This window comes from Cebus imitator, unplaced genomic scaffold (assembly GCF_001604975.1).
Source record: "Cebus imitator isolate Cc_AM_T3 unplaced genomic scaffold, Cebus_imitator-1.0 Scaffold19, whole genome shotgun sequence".
NCBI classification, from domain to species: domain Eukaryota; kingdom Metazoa; phylum Chordata; class Mammalia; order Primates; family Cebidae; genus Cebus; species Cebus imitator.
The window spans coordinates 10,531,368-10,549,402 of record NW_016107334.1 but is presented as its reverse complement, the minus strand read 5'-3'; the positions used below and the strand labels follow the sequence as shown (position 1 = coordinate 10,549,402).

Genomic DNA, 18,035 nt, shown 5'->3' with positions numbered 1-18,035 from the left:
CACACACCACACACCCCCCTACAAACCCTCCACACACACCACACACACACACCACACACACATACTCATATTATAAACACATGTATATATTTTATATATATATAAACTGACTTCATATAGATAACTGACTTGCCTTTACTGGGTACTCATATCTCCTCACTCCTCCAAACTTCGATGAAACAATCTGAAAGTTGTCAGATCCTGTGTACTGTAAACACACAGTCTGCCTCACCCCAAACTTTGTCATGGACCACAGTTAAGGACACCCCTGGGCCATGTTATGAGGAGCTGTGGAATTTCGAATTCCTCTTTGGGGCTTTACCTTTTAAAGAACCCAGAGGGCTGGAGCAGCAAGGACTTGAGGCCCCTCCCATACCTAGTGGGAGGTGGGTGGGGCCTCAGGCAAAGCGGGGACCAGGGGCTGGTTCCCAGGTGGGGGTCTCTGGCCTCACTGTGTAGGATCCAGGCCTGCTCCCCAGGAGTCCAGTGGGTGCCCCTGTGGAGATCTGGAGCTGGGGACGCAGAGTGGCAGTGTATTCTCTGGGTGCTGCGTGGCCGCGTTCTATGGATTTGTATCCTGGATACAGCTGCATTGCCAACATCAGCATCAAATCCAGGAAGTGGCTGAAATGAAAACTAGGACTCGGGGGCCTGAGGACCAAGCTGGTTTAGGGCAGAGCATCACCGAGGTCTCACCTCTCATGTGCTCCCCAAGCCTGGCCTTCTTAGGTGTCCCTACCCGCTGAGGGGAGGCATTCAGTTCAGTTACTTGGGAAGATGCATCCTGGTACTGAGTAGCACAGAGGAGAGTGGAAGAAAAGAAGACACCAACACTACGCTTGGTTTTCATGAAAGCCAAGCCTTGACAGTGAGAATTTGAAGGAAGGAAATGTAAATAAGAGCTTATAAAGAGTCTGCCAAAATTCCCTGCTAAGAGCACCCTGCTTGTAAGGCCAGGGACTTCACTGCCTCTCCCCTGCCTTCCATGGGCCAAATGCTAGGGCCAGAGCACATGTGGTGGGGAGGCAGAGAAGTGTGCGGACCAACGCTCAGGGCCAACGGCAGAACTGAGAGTCTGGCAGGTGGGTAAGAGGTAACGAGAAGGGAGTGTAAGGGCAGTAAAAGCCACAGGAGGATGGTGGCAGAGCCCTCGAAGGAGCAGGAGGCTTCTCAGAGGCCCCTGGACTGTAGCAGAGCAGGTGGTTGGGGATCCTTGATCACATGAGAGGAGGTGGCATGGGGTCAGAAGGTCTTCGGCAAGGGGTCAGGTGCGGAAGACCGAGGAGGACCCCTGTCTGACCAGAAGACGATAGTGTGGCATCTTTAAAAGGCTGACAGAAAAAGTACCCAGAATTCTACATCCAAGAAAATTATACGCCAAAAAATTAGAGTGTTAATAAAGATATTTTCATATACACGAAAGTCTTGTCTAAAAAAGAGAATTTGTTACCATCAGACTTAGACTTTAAGAAATGCTACACATAATTCTTCAGGCTAAAGAGAGATGATTCTAGATGGAAATTTGGCTCTAGGGAAAGAAAGGAAGAGCAACAGAAATGGTCGACTTATTTTTTCCCTTAATTTCCAAAAAGACTGTTGATTGTTTAATTATTTAAAGCAAAAGTAATAACACTATGTTATGGGGTTCATTACATACATGGTAGTCCTCCCTTATCAGCAATTCTTTTTTCACAGTTTCAGTTACTGGTCTAAAAATATAAAGATATTGAGAGAGAGACAGAGAGAGAGAGACGGGGTGGGGGGAAAGAGAGAGAAATACCACATTTATGTAACTTCTATTACAGTATATTGTCATAATTATACTGTTGTGATTATTGTTGTTAATCTTTACTGTGTGTTGTTAATCTCTCACTGGGTTACAATTAAACTTTATCCTAGGTATATATATATAGGAAAAAGCACAGTATATGTAGGGCTCAAAATTATCACAGTTTGAGGCATCCACTGGGGTCTTGAAATCTACCAGCTGTGGATAAGGGGGACTCTATATAGAAGAAACATGGATGACAGCAAGAGTGCAGAGGATGGTGGGAGCAGTAATATCACTGTATTGTGCTAAGGGTTTTGCATTTAATTCAAAGTGGCATAATATTAATTACAAGTGGATTGTGATAAGGTAAGAACACATATTCTAATCCCAAGAGTAACCACTAAAACACAATACCAAGAAGAATAATCAAAAGCCCAAGAGACAGCATGAAGATTCAAAAGAAGGCAGGAAAGCATGAACAAAATAAATAGATGGTATAAATACAGGATAAATAGCAAAACAGTAGGTTTAAACCCAATCACATAATTAATTATGATAAATGTAAATGAATCAAATATTCGTATTAAAAGGCAGAGGTGATCAGGTTGGATAATATGCTGTCAGCAACAGATTCTTTTTTTTTTTTTAAGACAGAGTCTCTGTCTGTCGCCCAGGCTGGAGTGAAGTGGTGCGATCTAGGCTCATTGCAATCTCCACCTCCTGGGTTCAAGTGATTCCCCTGCTTCAGCCTCCCGAGTAGCTAGGAGTACAGGCACGCACCACCATGCTGGGCTAATTTTTTTGTATTTTAGTAGAGACAGAGTTTCATCATGTTGGCCAGAATGGTCTTGAACTCCTGACATCATGATCCACCCTACTTGGCCTCCCAAAGTGCTGGGCTTACAGGTGTGAGCCACTGAGCCCAGCTGAGATTCATTTTTAATACAGATAATAAGCTGCTACTAAAAGGATAGGGAAAAAGAAAAACCCAGGTAGAATGAAAGGAGCTGGTGTGGCTATTTTAATATCAGATAAAATCGACTTCAAGAAAGGAGTATTACCAATGATAAAGAGAAACATTTTATAAAATAACAAAAGGGTCACTTCATTACACAGGCATGACACAAATGTGTATGTGTAACCAATAATGGCTTCAAAATGTATAAAACAAAACCTGTCAGAACTGGGGAGAGTACTCACCGTTAAGATATTTTTACCATCTCTCTCTTACTAGTTCATAGAATGAGTAAGAAAAAAAATCAGTGAGAATATGGAAGATTTAAACATGTTGTTTACCACTTTGAGCTCATTAAAGTTTATAAAATACTGTAGCCATACCACAGTAAACACATTTTTTTGTGTGTGCTTCAGACTTTCACCAAGGATGATCACACATTGGCCCACAAAACAAGTCTTAATGAATTTCAAAATACAGAAATCTTAGAATATATTCTCTGACCAAAATAATTAAACATTAATAACAATATGGCAAGTAGGAAATTCCAAAGTACTTGAAAATAAAAAAAACCACACTTCTAAATAACCAATCAATTAAAGAAGAAATCACAAGATATATTAGAAAATCTTTCAAACGAAATGATAAAAACACAACATAGCAAAATTGGTTGTATTTGTCATATAAAGCAGTGCTTAGAAAGCTATGGCTTTAAATACTAATGTAGAAAATGATCCAGCAATCTCACTATTGGCTGTCTACCCAGAAGAAAAAAAGTCATCATACAAAAAAGATACTTGCACACACGCTTGTAACAGCACAATTCATTATCGCAAAAATATGGATCCAGCCCAAATGCACATCAATCAGCAATTGGATAAAAAATGTGGTGTGTGTGTATATATATGTGTATATCTATGTGTGTGTGTATATATCCATAAATATGTATATATGTGTGTGTATATATATGTGGGGTGTGTGTGTATATATATACATATATGTGTGTATATATATGTGGTGTGTGTGTATATATATACACATATATATACATATATATACACACATACCCCACATATATACACACACACATATATACATATATATGTATATACACACACACACATATATATATATATATATATATATACACACACACATATATATATATAGGCTATAAAGTAACTAGTTCAGCCACTGTGGAAAATTGTATGGTGATTTCTCAAAAAACTAAAAATAGAACTATCAAACTGAAAATAGAACTATCATACAATCCAGTAATCCCACTAGTGGGTATTTATACAAAGGAAATCAGTTATTAAAGGGATACCTGCATTCCCATATCTACTACAGCACTATTCACAATAGCAAAGATAAGAAATCAACCTAAGTGTCCATCAATGGACAAATGGATAAAGGTACATACACACAATGAATACAATTAGGCCAAACAAAAGAATGAAATAATGTCATTTGCAGCAGCATGGATGAAACTGGAAGTCATTACACTAAATGAAATAAGCCAGGCAAAGAAAGACAAATACTGCCTGCTCCCACTCATATGTGGGAGCTAAAAAACTTCTGTCTCATGGAGATAGAAAATGGAGTGACAGATACCAGAAGCTTGGGGGGGGGCGGTGAGAGTGGGAGGGAGAGATGAAGAGACGTTGGTGAATGAGTACAAACAGAGTTAGAAGAAATAAGTTTTAATGATCAATAGCAGACTAGGGTGACTATAGCTAGCAAGAACATATTGTATATTTCACAGTAGTTAGAAGTGAGGACTTGAAATGATACCACACGTAGAAAGGATAATACTCAAGGTGATGGATACCTCAAATACCCTGACTTGATCATTCCACATTCTATGCATGTAAAAAATACTCACACATACCCCATAAATATGTAAAATATTACGTATCAATAAAAGAAACGTGAGCTGAGAAATGCAGCTCCAGAGGCTAGAAAAGATAAGAAAATGCATTTCCTTCTAGAGCCTCCAGAGGCAGCCTGATCCTGCTGACGCCTTGATTTTGGACCAGGGAAACGGATTTTGGACTTCTGGCTTCCAGAACTATAAGGGAATAAATGTGTGTTGCTTTAAGATGCCACATTCATGGTACCTTACAGCAGCCACAGGAAACTGATACAAAAGGTTCACACAAGCTGATTTCAAGTCTTACTCTAAAGCTACAATAATTGTAGAGTTTGGCACTGGTGTAAGGATAGGTACATAGATTAGTGGAACAAAATAGAGTCCTGAAATATACCCACCCAACTGATTTTTGATAAGGAAATCAAGGGAATTCAATGGGGAAAGGAAAATCTTTTCAACAAATGGTTCTGGAACAACCAGATAAATATATGGGAAAAAAATGGACCTCGACCCCCTACTTTACCCCATATACAAAAATTAATTTTACATAGATTATAGGCCTGGAAGTAAAAGCTAAACTACAAATCTTCTAGAAGAAAAATATAGAAAGATCGTCAAGATCGTGGTATAATCAAAGATCTCTTAAAGATGACACAAAAAGCAGTAATCACAAAATAAAAAAGTTAGACTTCATTAATATATAAAAAAAAGCAAGTCACAGACTGGGAGAAAATGTTTGCAAATCATATATCGGAGAAAGAACTTGAATCCAGAAGATATAAAGAAGTACGTATCAGTACCAAGAAGGAAAACATTGTAATCATAAAATAGACATAAAACTTGAATAGACACTTTACAAAAGAGGATAGACCAAGGGCCATTAAGCTCATGAAAGGTATTCGACCTCATTAGTCATGAAGAAAATGTAAAGTAAAGCCACGGTCAAGGACATGTTCACATCCACTAGAATAGCTAAAGTCAGAAAGACCTACAGACAACAAATATGGGGGAGGAAATGGAATGTACAGTCTCTTGGAAGAACACACAATCTCCTGGGGGACAGCCTGGTGATTTCTTATAAAATTAAACTTACACTCTATGACCCAGCAATTCCACTCCTAGTTTTTACCCAAGAGAAAAGAAAACACGTGTCTACAAAAAGACTTAAGACTATTTACAGCAGTGTTACTCCTAATAGCCCAGAGCTGGAAACCATCCTAATGTCTATCAGTAGGTGAGTGGATAAACAAATTGCGGTAAAGCCATACAGTGGAATACTACTCAGCAACAAAAAGAGCCAACTTCTGATACACACAACCACACAGATGGATCTCAGATGCATGATGTTTAGTGGGAGAAGCCAATTAGAGACCACACCATGTGATTCTGCACGATGTTTAGTGGGAGAAGCCAATTAGAGACCACACTGTGTGACCCTGTGTAGTTGAGCAGTTCAAGAACAGGGAACACCAGGTTCTGGTGCTAGAGAGTGCTGGTGGTGAAATGGGTGGGAAATGACCAGAAGGGAGTGTGCGGGGACTTCCGGGATGACAGGAACATTCTGTAACTTGATGCAGGTGCTGCTTGCACAGTTGTACGCATTTGTCAAAAGTCACTGTTTTGAACACTAGCGATCTGTGCATTTCACTGTAAGTAAACTTCACCTATGACAGAATATTACTCAGCTGTCAACAGGAATGAATTAACAGCATTTGCAGTGACCTGGATGAGATTGGAGACTGTTATTCTAAGTGAAGTAACTCGGGAATGGAAAACCGAACATCGTATGTTCTCACTGATTTGTGGGAGCTGAGCTATGAAGATGCAAAGGAATAAGAATGACACAATGGACTTTGGGGACTTGGGGGAAAGATTCTGAAGGGGGTGAGGGATAAAAGACACAAATAGGGTGCAGTGTATCCTGTTTGGGTGATGGGTGCACCAAAATCTCATTAATCCCCACTAAAGAACTTACTCATGTAACCAAATACCACCTGTACCCCAATAACTTATGGAAAAATATTTAAAACTGTAAAAAAACCCAAAAAACAACCCAGAAGCAGATGTGGGTGGCACAAGGAGGAAAGGGCCAGTCAACAGAATTGTTCCACTGGGAGACAGCAGGGCTATGTCATGGCAGGTGGGGGTGACGACTGGATGTCAGGGGTACAGAGAGGAATTTTGAGCCTAGAGTGCCACAACCCGATCACAGTTCCATGGGGGACGTGATCGGTGTGACCAGACAGCAGAGGAGAGAAAGCAGGAGTCTCAGACATGCTGAGTTGGCCACCATGCCAGACTTCTAGGCGGGAGCAATTTGGAAGCCCAGGCCTGAGCCTCTGGAGGGTGGGCCCTGCTGAAAATCTGGGGATTGTTCCCTTGAGGCATGGAGGACCAAGGAAGCTGAATTGATGGCTTGAGGAAAGTGCAGGGGAGGGGCCTGCTGAGGACACTGGAGGCTGGAAGAGAGGGTGGCAGGGTCCCATCATGGAGAAGGCCCTCCAGAGGTGAGGGTCAGTACTTGGGGCAGGGTCAGCAGAGGACAGGAGGGGTACCTGGGGGCACCTAGTAGGCTGCCTGGCAACCAGCAAAAAGTGATGAGGAGTAGCAGGTGCTGGGGAGCAAGGAAAGGAGGAAGGAAAAGGAGGAGGGAGGCTCATTTGTTTTGTTTGGGGTTTAGGACTGGGGAGACCTGGGTGTGTTACAGATCTGGGAGAAGTCCACAGAAAGGGGCAAGGATTAGCTACTATACAGAAAGCCTCCATTTGACCCTTGGACCATCCACTCTGGAGCAGCTGATCATGTTGCTCTCATGATTTAATCATGTTGGACTGCATTTTGAAGCTGGGCTGTGTAATTAGTATGCACGTTCTAGTTCACTCACTCTTAATGTCATCCTTACATATTTTCCTGCACTTTTCCAATAAGTGTATTTCTTTTAACTCCCTGAAGAGAAGCCCGTGGCACAGGAGAGAGTGGCCAGCTGTGCTCACCGTCCCACTGACCCCGGCCAGGCAGGCAGATCATCAGGTGCTGGCCTGTCCCTGGGTTTGCGGGTGCAGCGGTGGCAGCACAGATCCCTAGAAATCTTGTTCAGGCCGCCAGTGGCTCCAGACCTCAACTCCCTTTTTGGGGAGCAGCCTGCACAGCCTGGCCTGGTAAATCTGTGTCCTCACCTGTCATTGGCGACGGGCAGGGCGATCTCAAACTTGGCCAGGAACTGGAAGTACTGCTCCTCTGTCTGCTGTGTGAAGCCAGTCCCCACCAGCAGCATCCTGAGGTCTTCCGCTCTGATCACCCCGTTCTTGGCCACTGACCGGGAGCCCTTAATGTTAAAGATCCTCTGCAGACATTCAGACAGCCAGATAGGGTCAAGGAAGTAGAGGTTCCTCAGGCCGTGGCTGGTGTCCGGGAAGTGTAGCAGAGTTCCGGTTTCTATGAGGAAGCTGATAGCTGCCCCAGGCAAGAAGAGGAAGCAGTAGTCAGACAAAGGGGCAAAAGGGACTCTGGGGTGGTCCTCTTGGAAAAAGGGCCAGGTCACAAATTCTTCCTAGGAAGAAACCAACATGCCCGACATGCTGGACCCTTCAGGCAGGTTGGCAGCCTGGTCACGGGTTCCCTGGTGGCCCATGGTAACTCTTGCCAAAGTCCTGGGCTGAGGGCCACTTGTGTAACTGCAGTTGATCCTCATTATTCGTGGATTTTGCCTTTGCAAATTTGCCTTCTTGCTAAAATTTATCTGTGACCCCAAAATCAATGTTATTTACAGACATGTGCTGAGCAGTGAAAAATTTGCATTGACCAATGTGCACATGCACAGCAGAGGCTGAATAGGGCAACAGTCTCAGCTCTCATGCTGAAAACAAGTGGCCGCTTAGTGGCCTATGTCAGTGCCATGATTTTTACATTTTCATGGTTTTTGTTCATGTGTTTATTGTTTCAAGTGGAGCCAAGTGAAGTGCTGCAGCGATGTGTCGTTCCCTAAGTGTGAGAAGGCTGCGATGTGCCTTATGGAAAAAACCTGTGTGTTAGATAAGCTTTGTTCAGGAATGAGCGATAGTGCTGTCGACCGTGAATTCAATGCCAACAAATCAACAACATATATTAAATATGGTGTCTTTAAGCAGCAACACACATAAAACAAGGTTCTGTATTGATGGGCTGATGAGAATGCTGTGACCGGAAGCTCGCAGGAACCGAAACCAGCATCTCTCCTAGGAGCACTGGTTCAGTGTTTGCCATTTCAGTGATCATGGTGACTTCACAGAACATAACTCCCATGGATAATGAGAATCGAGAATCCACTGTTAACTGTTTGACCTCTGTCTCCCTGACTAGACCGTCAGCCCTGGAGGTCAGGGGCCAGTCCATTAGCTTGTATGTCTGCCCCTGTGGCCAACACAGTGCTGATGTAGAGTAGCTGTTTGTATTCTCTCCCTTCAAGGAAAGAAGGGTGGGGGGGAAGGAGGAAGGGGAGGAGGATGGGAGGCAGAAATGTAGGCTGAGTGTTGGGATCTCACTCATTGCTGAGGGCCAAGCTACAGTTAGCAAGTGCACACGGTTCCGTGTCTCATGGGCACCCTGCCACCCACCCCAGCCCCACCCACCCGACTGCAAGTCCTCGTAGTCCTTGATGTCGTTGTCGGGCGTCTGTTCCACCAGCTGCTCCAGCTGCCTGTCCGTCAGGTACTGCACATCGTCGTCCAGGCTGCGGCGCTGCTGCTCCGCCAGCACGGCCTCCTGCAGGCTCAGGTAGCTCCTGGGGATCTGGGGGACAGATAGGCAAGGCAGGGTCCCTCAGGTCCCAAGGCGTGCCCACCAGCTTGGGCAGATCCTGCCCGGTCCCTGCCACCTGAAGGGGTGGGACATTTTTACCCACTATCTTCCATCCTGACCCTCCCTCACCAGGAGCCACTGAGACTTGCAACACAGACATGGCTTTTACAGGAGAGAGGGGACAGTGCAGATCCCCAGCAATGGGAAGGATGCCCTCTGGTTTAACGTGGATGAGCAAGGTACCCACCAGCCTTCCTGCCAGTCGCTGGCAGCCGATAGTGCTGCCCACGTCTTTCATGCTGCACGTGACGTGGAAGATGAGCTGCCGCAGCCCTTCCTGACCTTCCAGGCTCTTGCAGGAAATCTCACTGTGTGCAAAAAAGACTCAAGTTTACTCACCATGCCCCACTCTGAGGAAGTGCGGCAGCTTCTCTGTGTTCCCAGGATGTTTGTCCTGAATGCTGGCAAGACTGGAGAGCTCATGAAAGACAACACAAGAAGTTGATTGAGGCCTTGTTTGGTACAAGCCACTGTGCTGGTGCCCCACACTGTGTCACTTTAGTCCGTCTTCCCGGACTACACAAGGCACTTCGCAGCACAGAGAAGTGAGGTACAGAGGTACACTGAGACTCCCAAGGGCACAGGCTGAGCAGGCATGGACTCACACAGGCTGGACTTGGGTTCTGATCCAGAGCTAGTACCCCTCTTATCACAGACCCCATGGGGCTTTCTCAAGGGCACAGCAGGAATTCTTGAAAGCCTCATCCTGTATTATTCCGAGCCAGGCCACTGTGTCCCCAGGCTGACCCGTGCACCAATACCCATGGCGCTCCACCCGGGGCGAGGGAATCTGAGAGCCACCACTGCAGCTGCTGCAATGTGCAGTATATTTCACTCCCATGAGAGCACCCGTAATTTGCTGAACCTTAGCTTCTTCATCTACAAAGAGACACAACAATCTCCATAACCCACAGGGATATCGTGAAAGTCCAGTGACAGGTGGTGAATCCAGGGTAGTTGGATTTACCTGCCCAGGCCCATCCTGATGCCTACCCAAAAGCCCCTCCTAACTCTTGGCCCTCTGTGACTCAAAGGCTGCCATCAGGACCACTGAGACCTGATGCAAGGCTGGGCCCTCCCTCCCAGCCTTGCATCAGATCCGAGTGGTGGAGAAGGACACACCATCCCTGGGGTCTGTCCTTGATCAGTGATCAACAAATGAGATGGACAGCCACTGGATGGGTGGTGGCCACATTCAGTCTCCTAGTTCCATGGGCACCATGCATTTTCAGCACTGGCCCTGGGGATGGGGAGGAGGCAGAAAGGAAGCACAGAGGGGGAATCTCCAGGCCTCACCCAGCCAGCCGTCCCGTGGATTTTCACCCTCTCCAAGGCTGGGTCAGCTCTGCAGGCTGCCACCCTTGGCCAGGGAAGAGGCCCAGCCCTACCCAGCCTCAGGAGCTCTCTGTACACAGATCCCAGGATAGATCAGCAACCGGCAGCCACAGGAAGTCAGGAGCAGCTAGAGGCTGGGCACTCACTGTAAGTGTTTGAAAGTGATGTCCGGGAAGCCTGTGGCCCTGGAGCCAGAGGGGGAGCGGCAGAGTGCCAGCACGTAGGCACGCAGCGTTGCAATCCTTTCCACACGAAACTTGGCTTCAATTAAGTCCAGGTGTGTTCCGACCACCAGCACCACGGCATTTGGGGCCTTGGCCTGTAACAGAGAACGCCAAGGCTGAGTACCGTCTCTGTTCAGTGAACAACGGACAGGGCAGAGCTCCCTGCAGGTGTGCTGGCCCTGGATGCTGCGGGCCCTGCTCAGCCACCGATCTGCAACCTTGAGATGGTTTGATGTTTGTCCCCTCCAAATCCCATGTTGAAATGTGATCCACAGTGTTGGAGCAGAGGCCTGATGGGAGGCTGGGTCATGGGCGCAGATGCCTCATGAATGGCTTTGTGCCCTCCTGCAGTCATGAGCGAGTTCACCTGACTGTGAAAAGGAGCCTGGCTCCTCCTCCTCTTTCTCCTGCTCCCTCTCTCACCATGTGACATGCCAGCTCTCTTTCCCTTCTGCCATGACTAGAAGCTTCCTGAGGCTTCCCCAAAAGCCAAGCAGGCGCTGAAGCCATGCTTGTACAGTCTGCAGAACCATGAGCCAAATAAATAAACCTCTTTTCTTCATATATTACTCAGTCTCAGGCAATCTTTCATAGTAATGCAAAACAGACTGCTATAGGATTGTCAGCCCAGGCAGTGCCCCATTCTCTGTGAACCCCGAGGGACTGTTGCATTGAGGGGTGTCTACGCTGCTCTGTGACCTCCTCCACAAGGCGAGCTGAGTGGGACTTGTGGGGAGGGATTTCTGACCCTTCAGACATGACAGCAGCCATCTGAGGCAGGGAGACAAGGACACCTTTACCCTAGGAAGGGGACCCTGCTGCCCTTTTGGATCCAAGGGTGGGGGTTCCTAAATTTAAGGGACGCAGGGAAATCACAAGAGCACCACCTGCCCTCAGCAGAGGAAGGTTTCAAGTGCCTCACTGTGCAAAGCAAGCAGGCAAGCAGGACCACGATTCTGGGCCCTCCGTGGAACAGAATCCCTTTTTTCTCAGTACAGGGGATGCTTGAGAGAAGCTCTGGGAACCGAAACGGCATGGCTGGCGCCAGGTGTCCTCACCTCGATGTTGAGCAGCCAGAACTGGAGGCTGGCCACGGCCTCCTCCCCCAGCGCCAGGTTCCAGACCACCACATACAGGGCCTTGTCCGTGAAGAAGCACTGGTTGACAGTGGCCATGCTGGCTGGTCCCCCGATGTCCCAGACGTTGAACTCCACAGACTCAACCTACTTGAGCAACAAGGCAGTGACAGGGAGGCATTTTAGAGATAAAGCCTTCAGTAAATCAAACAGAGACCACTGATAACTTTGGAGGCTGTACTTGAGGGGCTGAAAGAGACAACCGTGGGAAAATTCTGGACACCCTGCTGTTTCTCTTAGAAAGCAGGATCCGGGTGAGGGACAGGGGTCCCGTGGCATGGGGGTGGGCTTCTGGGCCTTCTGTCTACTCCTAGCAGAGCAGGGACCAGGCCCGGGACAGATATCAGAGGGCATAGGCCTCCGTCTGGGCGGTAGGGGACACCCTGTGGGAGGAAGCTGCACTCTGATGTCAAGGCTTGCGCTGGGGTTCAGCCGCCCTCTGTGCCAGAGCAAGAGGAGGAGATGGGGCCAGAGGGCAGCGCCCACCAAGGATGCTGGGAAACTCCCTTCCACTGTGTGGGAATGAAACAAAAGATGAGCTGTCAGGGTGCCGGGAACGGCTGTGTAAACGGTGGTTTCTCTATCATTGCATGAGGTAAGAGTCTGGTCCTGGAAGCCAGGGCTGCAGTTTTCCACAGAACGGAGTCATCTCTGTGAGGCAGTGTCGGCCTCCAAGACACAGCATGCTGACCTGGTTTTGTATAAAGATGAAAACAGCTGTTCTCAACTGGCTAAGGCCAGCCACGCAGAGAGCTGCGGACTCAGCCTGCACAGGACTGTCCTTCCACTAAAGGGTGGGGCTTTAGTCAACGCAGAAAGGAAGTGGGGGCTGAAGGCCAGGAAAAATAGAAGCACTAATTCACCCTTCAGGCCTCAGCTAGAGGAAGCTAACGGAAGAAATGAGATTGCATCATTGTTAAGAAAAAAGCAGAGCAGGAGACAATGCAGAGGATTCTGGGTCCTGGAGAGAACCTTTAGACTCAGCTGGATTTGCTCCTGGAATGTTCTAGAATGGACCTGGCATTGATCGTTGTGTTTGACTGTTCTAGCCCCAGTGGGCAGTGCTTCATCCTTTAGAGGACCAGCTTTCGAGCCTGCGCTAGAATAGACGCACGGCTTTCATGCCTAATTTCTCAAACAAGGCTTGGAAAGCAGCTGTGTGTGAAAGGTGCTACAATGTCTGGCTGGCACTGTGTGTGGGACTTTGGGGAAAATCAGGGAACATCTGGACCTCAAGGCTCCTCAGTTTTCCATAATGAAGCAGTCTCCTTGCCCCCTGGATCCCAAGGAACCACAGGGTGGCAGAAACGCAAATACAGCTGATGAGGAAGGCCTTATCTATGTGTGTTCGCTCCCCAAGCTCAGAGAAAGAGCTAACTGCCCTGCTCTATTCCAGGGATAGAGATCCCACCTATAGTTCATGGGCTCCATTCTGTGTTTCATGAACAGGAAAATGTTCATTTCCATTTCATTTCAGCCTGGCACTGAATGGAAAGCAGGATGACTACTAGGTTCAGTGATGATTTTTTTTTTTTTTTTTTTTTTATTTGAGACGGAGTCTTGCTCTGACACCAGGCTGGAGTGCAGTGGCGCGATCTTGGCAACCTCCACCTCCTGGGTTCAAACAGTCATGTATTTATTTTAAGTAGGGCTTAGAAACACGACTTTTCAGAACCTGGGGTGAAAGCAGGTATCAGGGAGGACAGGGCATTAAGTCCCAGAGTGCTTTTGGCTTCCTCATTAGGAGGCAGATGCTGACATGTTTCACTGCCTGCAACAGTGGTTACTCTCAGCCCTGGGGGTGCCTTACCCCGGACCACTTGAACTTGAATGCCTGGGGTCAAAGAGCAGTGAGGTGAGGCCTGGGCAGTGCTATCTTTAAAAGCTCCTCAAGGAAATCTAACAGACAGCCAGGGTTAAGAACCACTGGCCCAGAGCTTTGAGTTAACGATCACAAAAACATACAGGGCGGGACGATCGTTTAAGCTGGGGAGGTTGAGGATACACCCAGCCTGAGTGACACAGTGAGACACTGTCTCAAAGAAAAGAAAAGAAAACTACAAGGTCACATCAAGAGATGATTCGCTGCTCTTGGCAGAAGCCGGTATAGAACAGTGGCTCCTGCAAAGGTCCTGGGCTTTGCATACCAGGCTGAGAAAATCTGGGCTCTCTGGGGAGAAGAGAGAGGAGTCCAAGGGATGTCCCTCCCGCCCACATTGACTCTGTGCACAGGGACTCTTGACCTTGGCTCTCGAGCCAGCTGGCCTCTGGAGCTCCCACTTGGTGGTCCTGATGGTGGCCTCGCCGTGCACCACCTGGGGGGCCCTCCCCGTCTGTAAGATCTCCAGGAGGGTGGACTTGCCCTGGCGCGGGGGACCCACGATGATCATCTTCATTAGCTTGCACCTCTCTGCTTTCCGCAGCTGAGCTCGTAAGTAAGACAGCATTGCTTTGGGGCCTGTGCAAAAGCATTAAGGGGAAGGGTAGGTACATTGGAACATGCTCACATCTCTTACAACACAAAATCCTGTCGTGAAGGAACTCTTTGTGTTCTGATGGGGACAGTTAAGGAACATTGGAGCAGGTGGAGGGAAGGCGTGACACTAATCACCCCAAAAGTGAAGTCTCAAAGGCAAGAACCTATAGACAAAGTCCTTGCTGCCTAGGAGGTCACAGTTTTATCACCTGGCCATTTTCAATACAGTGACCCTCAGTAATGACTGCTTTAGGGACAACTTTACAGCATGTTGCCAAACCTGGAACCTGGAGCTGTGCTCCATGGGTCACCAACTGTTTTCTACCCCCAGAACTTAACTAGTGGACTTGAATTGTCTTTCCAAGGTGATGGCAGGGAACAGAGCTGTGGATGCCCTACCTTCTTTTCGGATTTCTGCAGGGACATTGCTGATGGTCAGGTCTTCAGTGTCCAGCTGCCAGAGGTTGCCCAGCCGCCCCAGCTCAGGAGGGAGCTCCCGGAGGCCAGGGTTGCTGCAGACACATGTGCCCATCATGAGAGAACACAGATGTGTCCCGACCATGCATGTACACACACACACACACACACACACACACACACACACACACACACGACTCCTGTCAGCCTCTGCACCCTGCAGAGGCCACTGACAGCCTGCACCCCAGAACCCACACCTCGGGACCTGATTTCAACACTAATTCCAAAGCCTTGCTCCCTGAAGGGTCAGTGGTAGAAAGGGCAGCTCTGTCTTCTGCAAATCCCCATGGCTGAGAATCGAGTCCCCTCCTCCAACTTTCCTGTCTCTGCTACTAAGTACATCACCATGAAGATGATCACTACCTCTTCTTGAAGACGCAATGTCACTTTAATATTGATATAACATTTTACATTTTCATCAAGGTTTGCACACGGCCTAGAGCCCCTGGCAGCATCTGGCATGCAGTGAAAGCTGGGTAATGAAAGGATGGCTGGCTGAGCGTTCTCATCACAGCCCGAGTCATGCAGCAAAAGTGCGTCTCATCCCACCAACACCCCCTCCTCCTCTCTCCCTCCTTGATCAAGCCCTGTTCTGAAAATCCCACTACTGCTTCTTGAAGAGTCAATGGCTTCTTTCTGCCTGGCTTTCTGTGTCCCAGGCGGTTTAGGGATGGGCGTTCTGCCTCGCTGGGTCAGCAGCCAGCATGGCCCCTCCAGATAAGTACTTACTTTCCCAAGTAGAGCTCTGATAAGCTCTTCAGCAGGCAAACCGAGGAAGGGACACTGTCAAGGTGGTTGTCGTTCAGGCAAAGGACTTCCAAAGAGTCACTTAGGAAGGCCGGAAATTCCAGCACACATGCTGCAAAGACACGGCAAAGCAGACTGCATTTAAAAAGAATCCTGGACCATCACAGCGTGGTGGCCAGGTGGGCGTATAAACTCATGCAACCTCCAGAGGGCATTTTGGCAAACCTAGCAGAACCAAATGCTCACCTCATTGACCTAGCGATTCTGATTCTACAGACATCCTTGCATGCATGTGTGGCAAAGATGTGAGAAGGAGGACACTCAGTGGCAGAGATAGAGGACAACCTATGACAACCTATGTGTCCAACCACAGGGGGTTGGTTCAATGAGCAATAGAATAATTGCAACTATTACAAAGCACGGGCAGGTCTACACACACGGGGGATGAAGTGATACTCAAGAGCTGCCCATCAATTGAAAAGGCAAAGTGCGGCCAGGCTGGTGGCTCACACCTGTAATCCCAACACGCTGGGAGGCTGAGGTGGGTGCATCATGAGGTCAGGAGTTCAAGACCAGCCTGGCCAAGATGGTGAAACCCTGTCTCTACTGAAGATACAAAAAGTAGCCAGGCATGGTAGCGGGCACCTATAATCCCAGCTACTCATGAGGCTGAGTCAGGAAAATTGCTTGAATCTGGGAGGTGGTGGCTGTAGTGAGTCAAGATTGCACCACTGCACTCCAGCCTGAATGACAGAGCAAGACTCTGTCTCAAAAAAAAAAAGTTCAGAACCAGATATGTAGAAGACTTAGTGTGCCAGAAAATGTCTGCACACACTCATGCACACACACACACACACACTGTGTATGTTATATGCACATGCCACACCTGCACATGTGTATGCATATAGGTTACATACAGTTGTTAGACATGAACACAATGGTTACCAGAGATGTCTCTGGGGAAGGGAATTACTAGAAGACTGAATATTTATCCCGTGTCCTTTGTTAGTGTTTAAAATTGTGTTTTAAAATATACATGCAATGCTTTTTCCATGAAAAAAGCTTGTTAACGAAAATATACTAAGGTTGGCTGTTTTCATGCTTCATGTGATGACATTCTTTGAAAAACCAGCCAACTGTTTGGTATTTAAGTGACTTTATTAATTAGGCTTACTATACGATTTCCATGAAAATCACATCAAATGGGCTGTTTCCCCGGGCACCAGAGCATTTGAGTTGAGAAAGAGCTTGGAAACGCACACTGATGGGAATCAGAGGTTTGGATTTCAGCAGAACCTGTGACGTGCCTTTCTCCTCTCTACTAAGGGCCAGGCAGCGGCAGGACAGCACGCCTGGGAGCTCAGAGAATTCAAGATAAAACGACTGCCTCCAAGCCCTCTCATAGGTTCCCTGCCAGACACGGAAAACAGAGAAGCAGGGTTCTTTTGTTGGGCTGAAACCAGGCTCGGTTGCTCTGGATCACAGCTACCCCGCCTCGGCGCTGGCTGTCTTCCACACAAGCAGCTGCGGTAACAATGGTAACGGGTAACCTGGCCTCCAAGAATGTTCAGGGAGAGGCGATAACGGAACACCAAAACCAATGCCTGGAAAGTCTGCCCGGCTGGCTGCTCCGTGAATGGGGCTCACTGCGGGGGCCCCTGCGGAAATCAAGGTGCACCAGCCTTCCAAAGATGGCTTTGTACAAGGCCTTGTTCAGTAAGAAAGTGTTCAGAAAGGTGCCTTTTTTTCTTCAATGAAGAGGGATGATCAATGTTAGGCCTGCCTTAATTCACATTTTCATAAAAGAACATCAATAATGAAAAAGGCTTACTTGCTTTGCAGAGAACACATTCTAAACACCTGGCCTCTGTGCTTTCCAATTTTAAAGTTTCGCCACAGTGTTTATGAAGCCTCTTTAAGTAACAGACGGGTGGAATAAGGAGCTCTGATTGCTAACGGAGGCAACACCTATAACCTGCCTCCCAGCCCAGTGTCAAGCAGGATGGGCACTGGGCTGGGGCGAACACAGCTCCAGGTATTTATGAACTGTAATTATTTATTCATAAGTTATTTATGACTATGCCGGTCTGATTTTTACCGTAAAAAAGGCAATCCAAATTATTTTTGGATGAGGCCACCGCACAAATATGACTCCTTGAATGTACATAAATCTACTTGGAATTTTACTATCCTTCTGCAAACAAG

General features: G+C 47.4%; 1 protein-coding gene across 2 annotated transcripts in view; it reads right to left on the bottom strand.

The window, feature by feature from the left end:
• LRRK1 (leucine rich repeat kinase 1) overlaps positions 1-18,035 on the bottom strand; it is a 141,221-nt gene that overhangs the window by 28,236 nt on the left and 94,950 nt on the right. For both annotated transcript variants that reach the window (XM_017518832.2, XM_037735080.1), the window contains 8 exons: positions 15,813-15,942; positions 15,006-15,118; positions 14,374-14,588; positions 12,053-12,217; positions 10,917-11,089; positions 9,623-9,743; positions 9,207-9,366; positions 7,776-8,052 (listed from right to left, as the gene is read on the bottom strand). In XM_017518832.2, the coding sequence (XP_017374321.1) occupies positions 7,776-8,052; positions 9,207-9,366; positions 9,623-9,743; positions 10,917-11,089; positions 12,053-12,217; positions 14,374-14,588; positions 15,006-15,118; positions 15,813-15,942 (1,354 nt within the window). The remainder of the gene's footprint in view (positions 1-7,775; positions 8,053-9,206; positions 9,367-9,622; positions 9,744-10,916; positions 11,090-12,052; positions 12,218-14,373; positions 14,589-15,005; positions 15,119-15,812; positions 15,943-18,035) is intronic.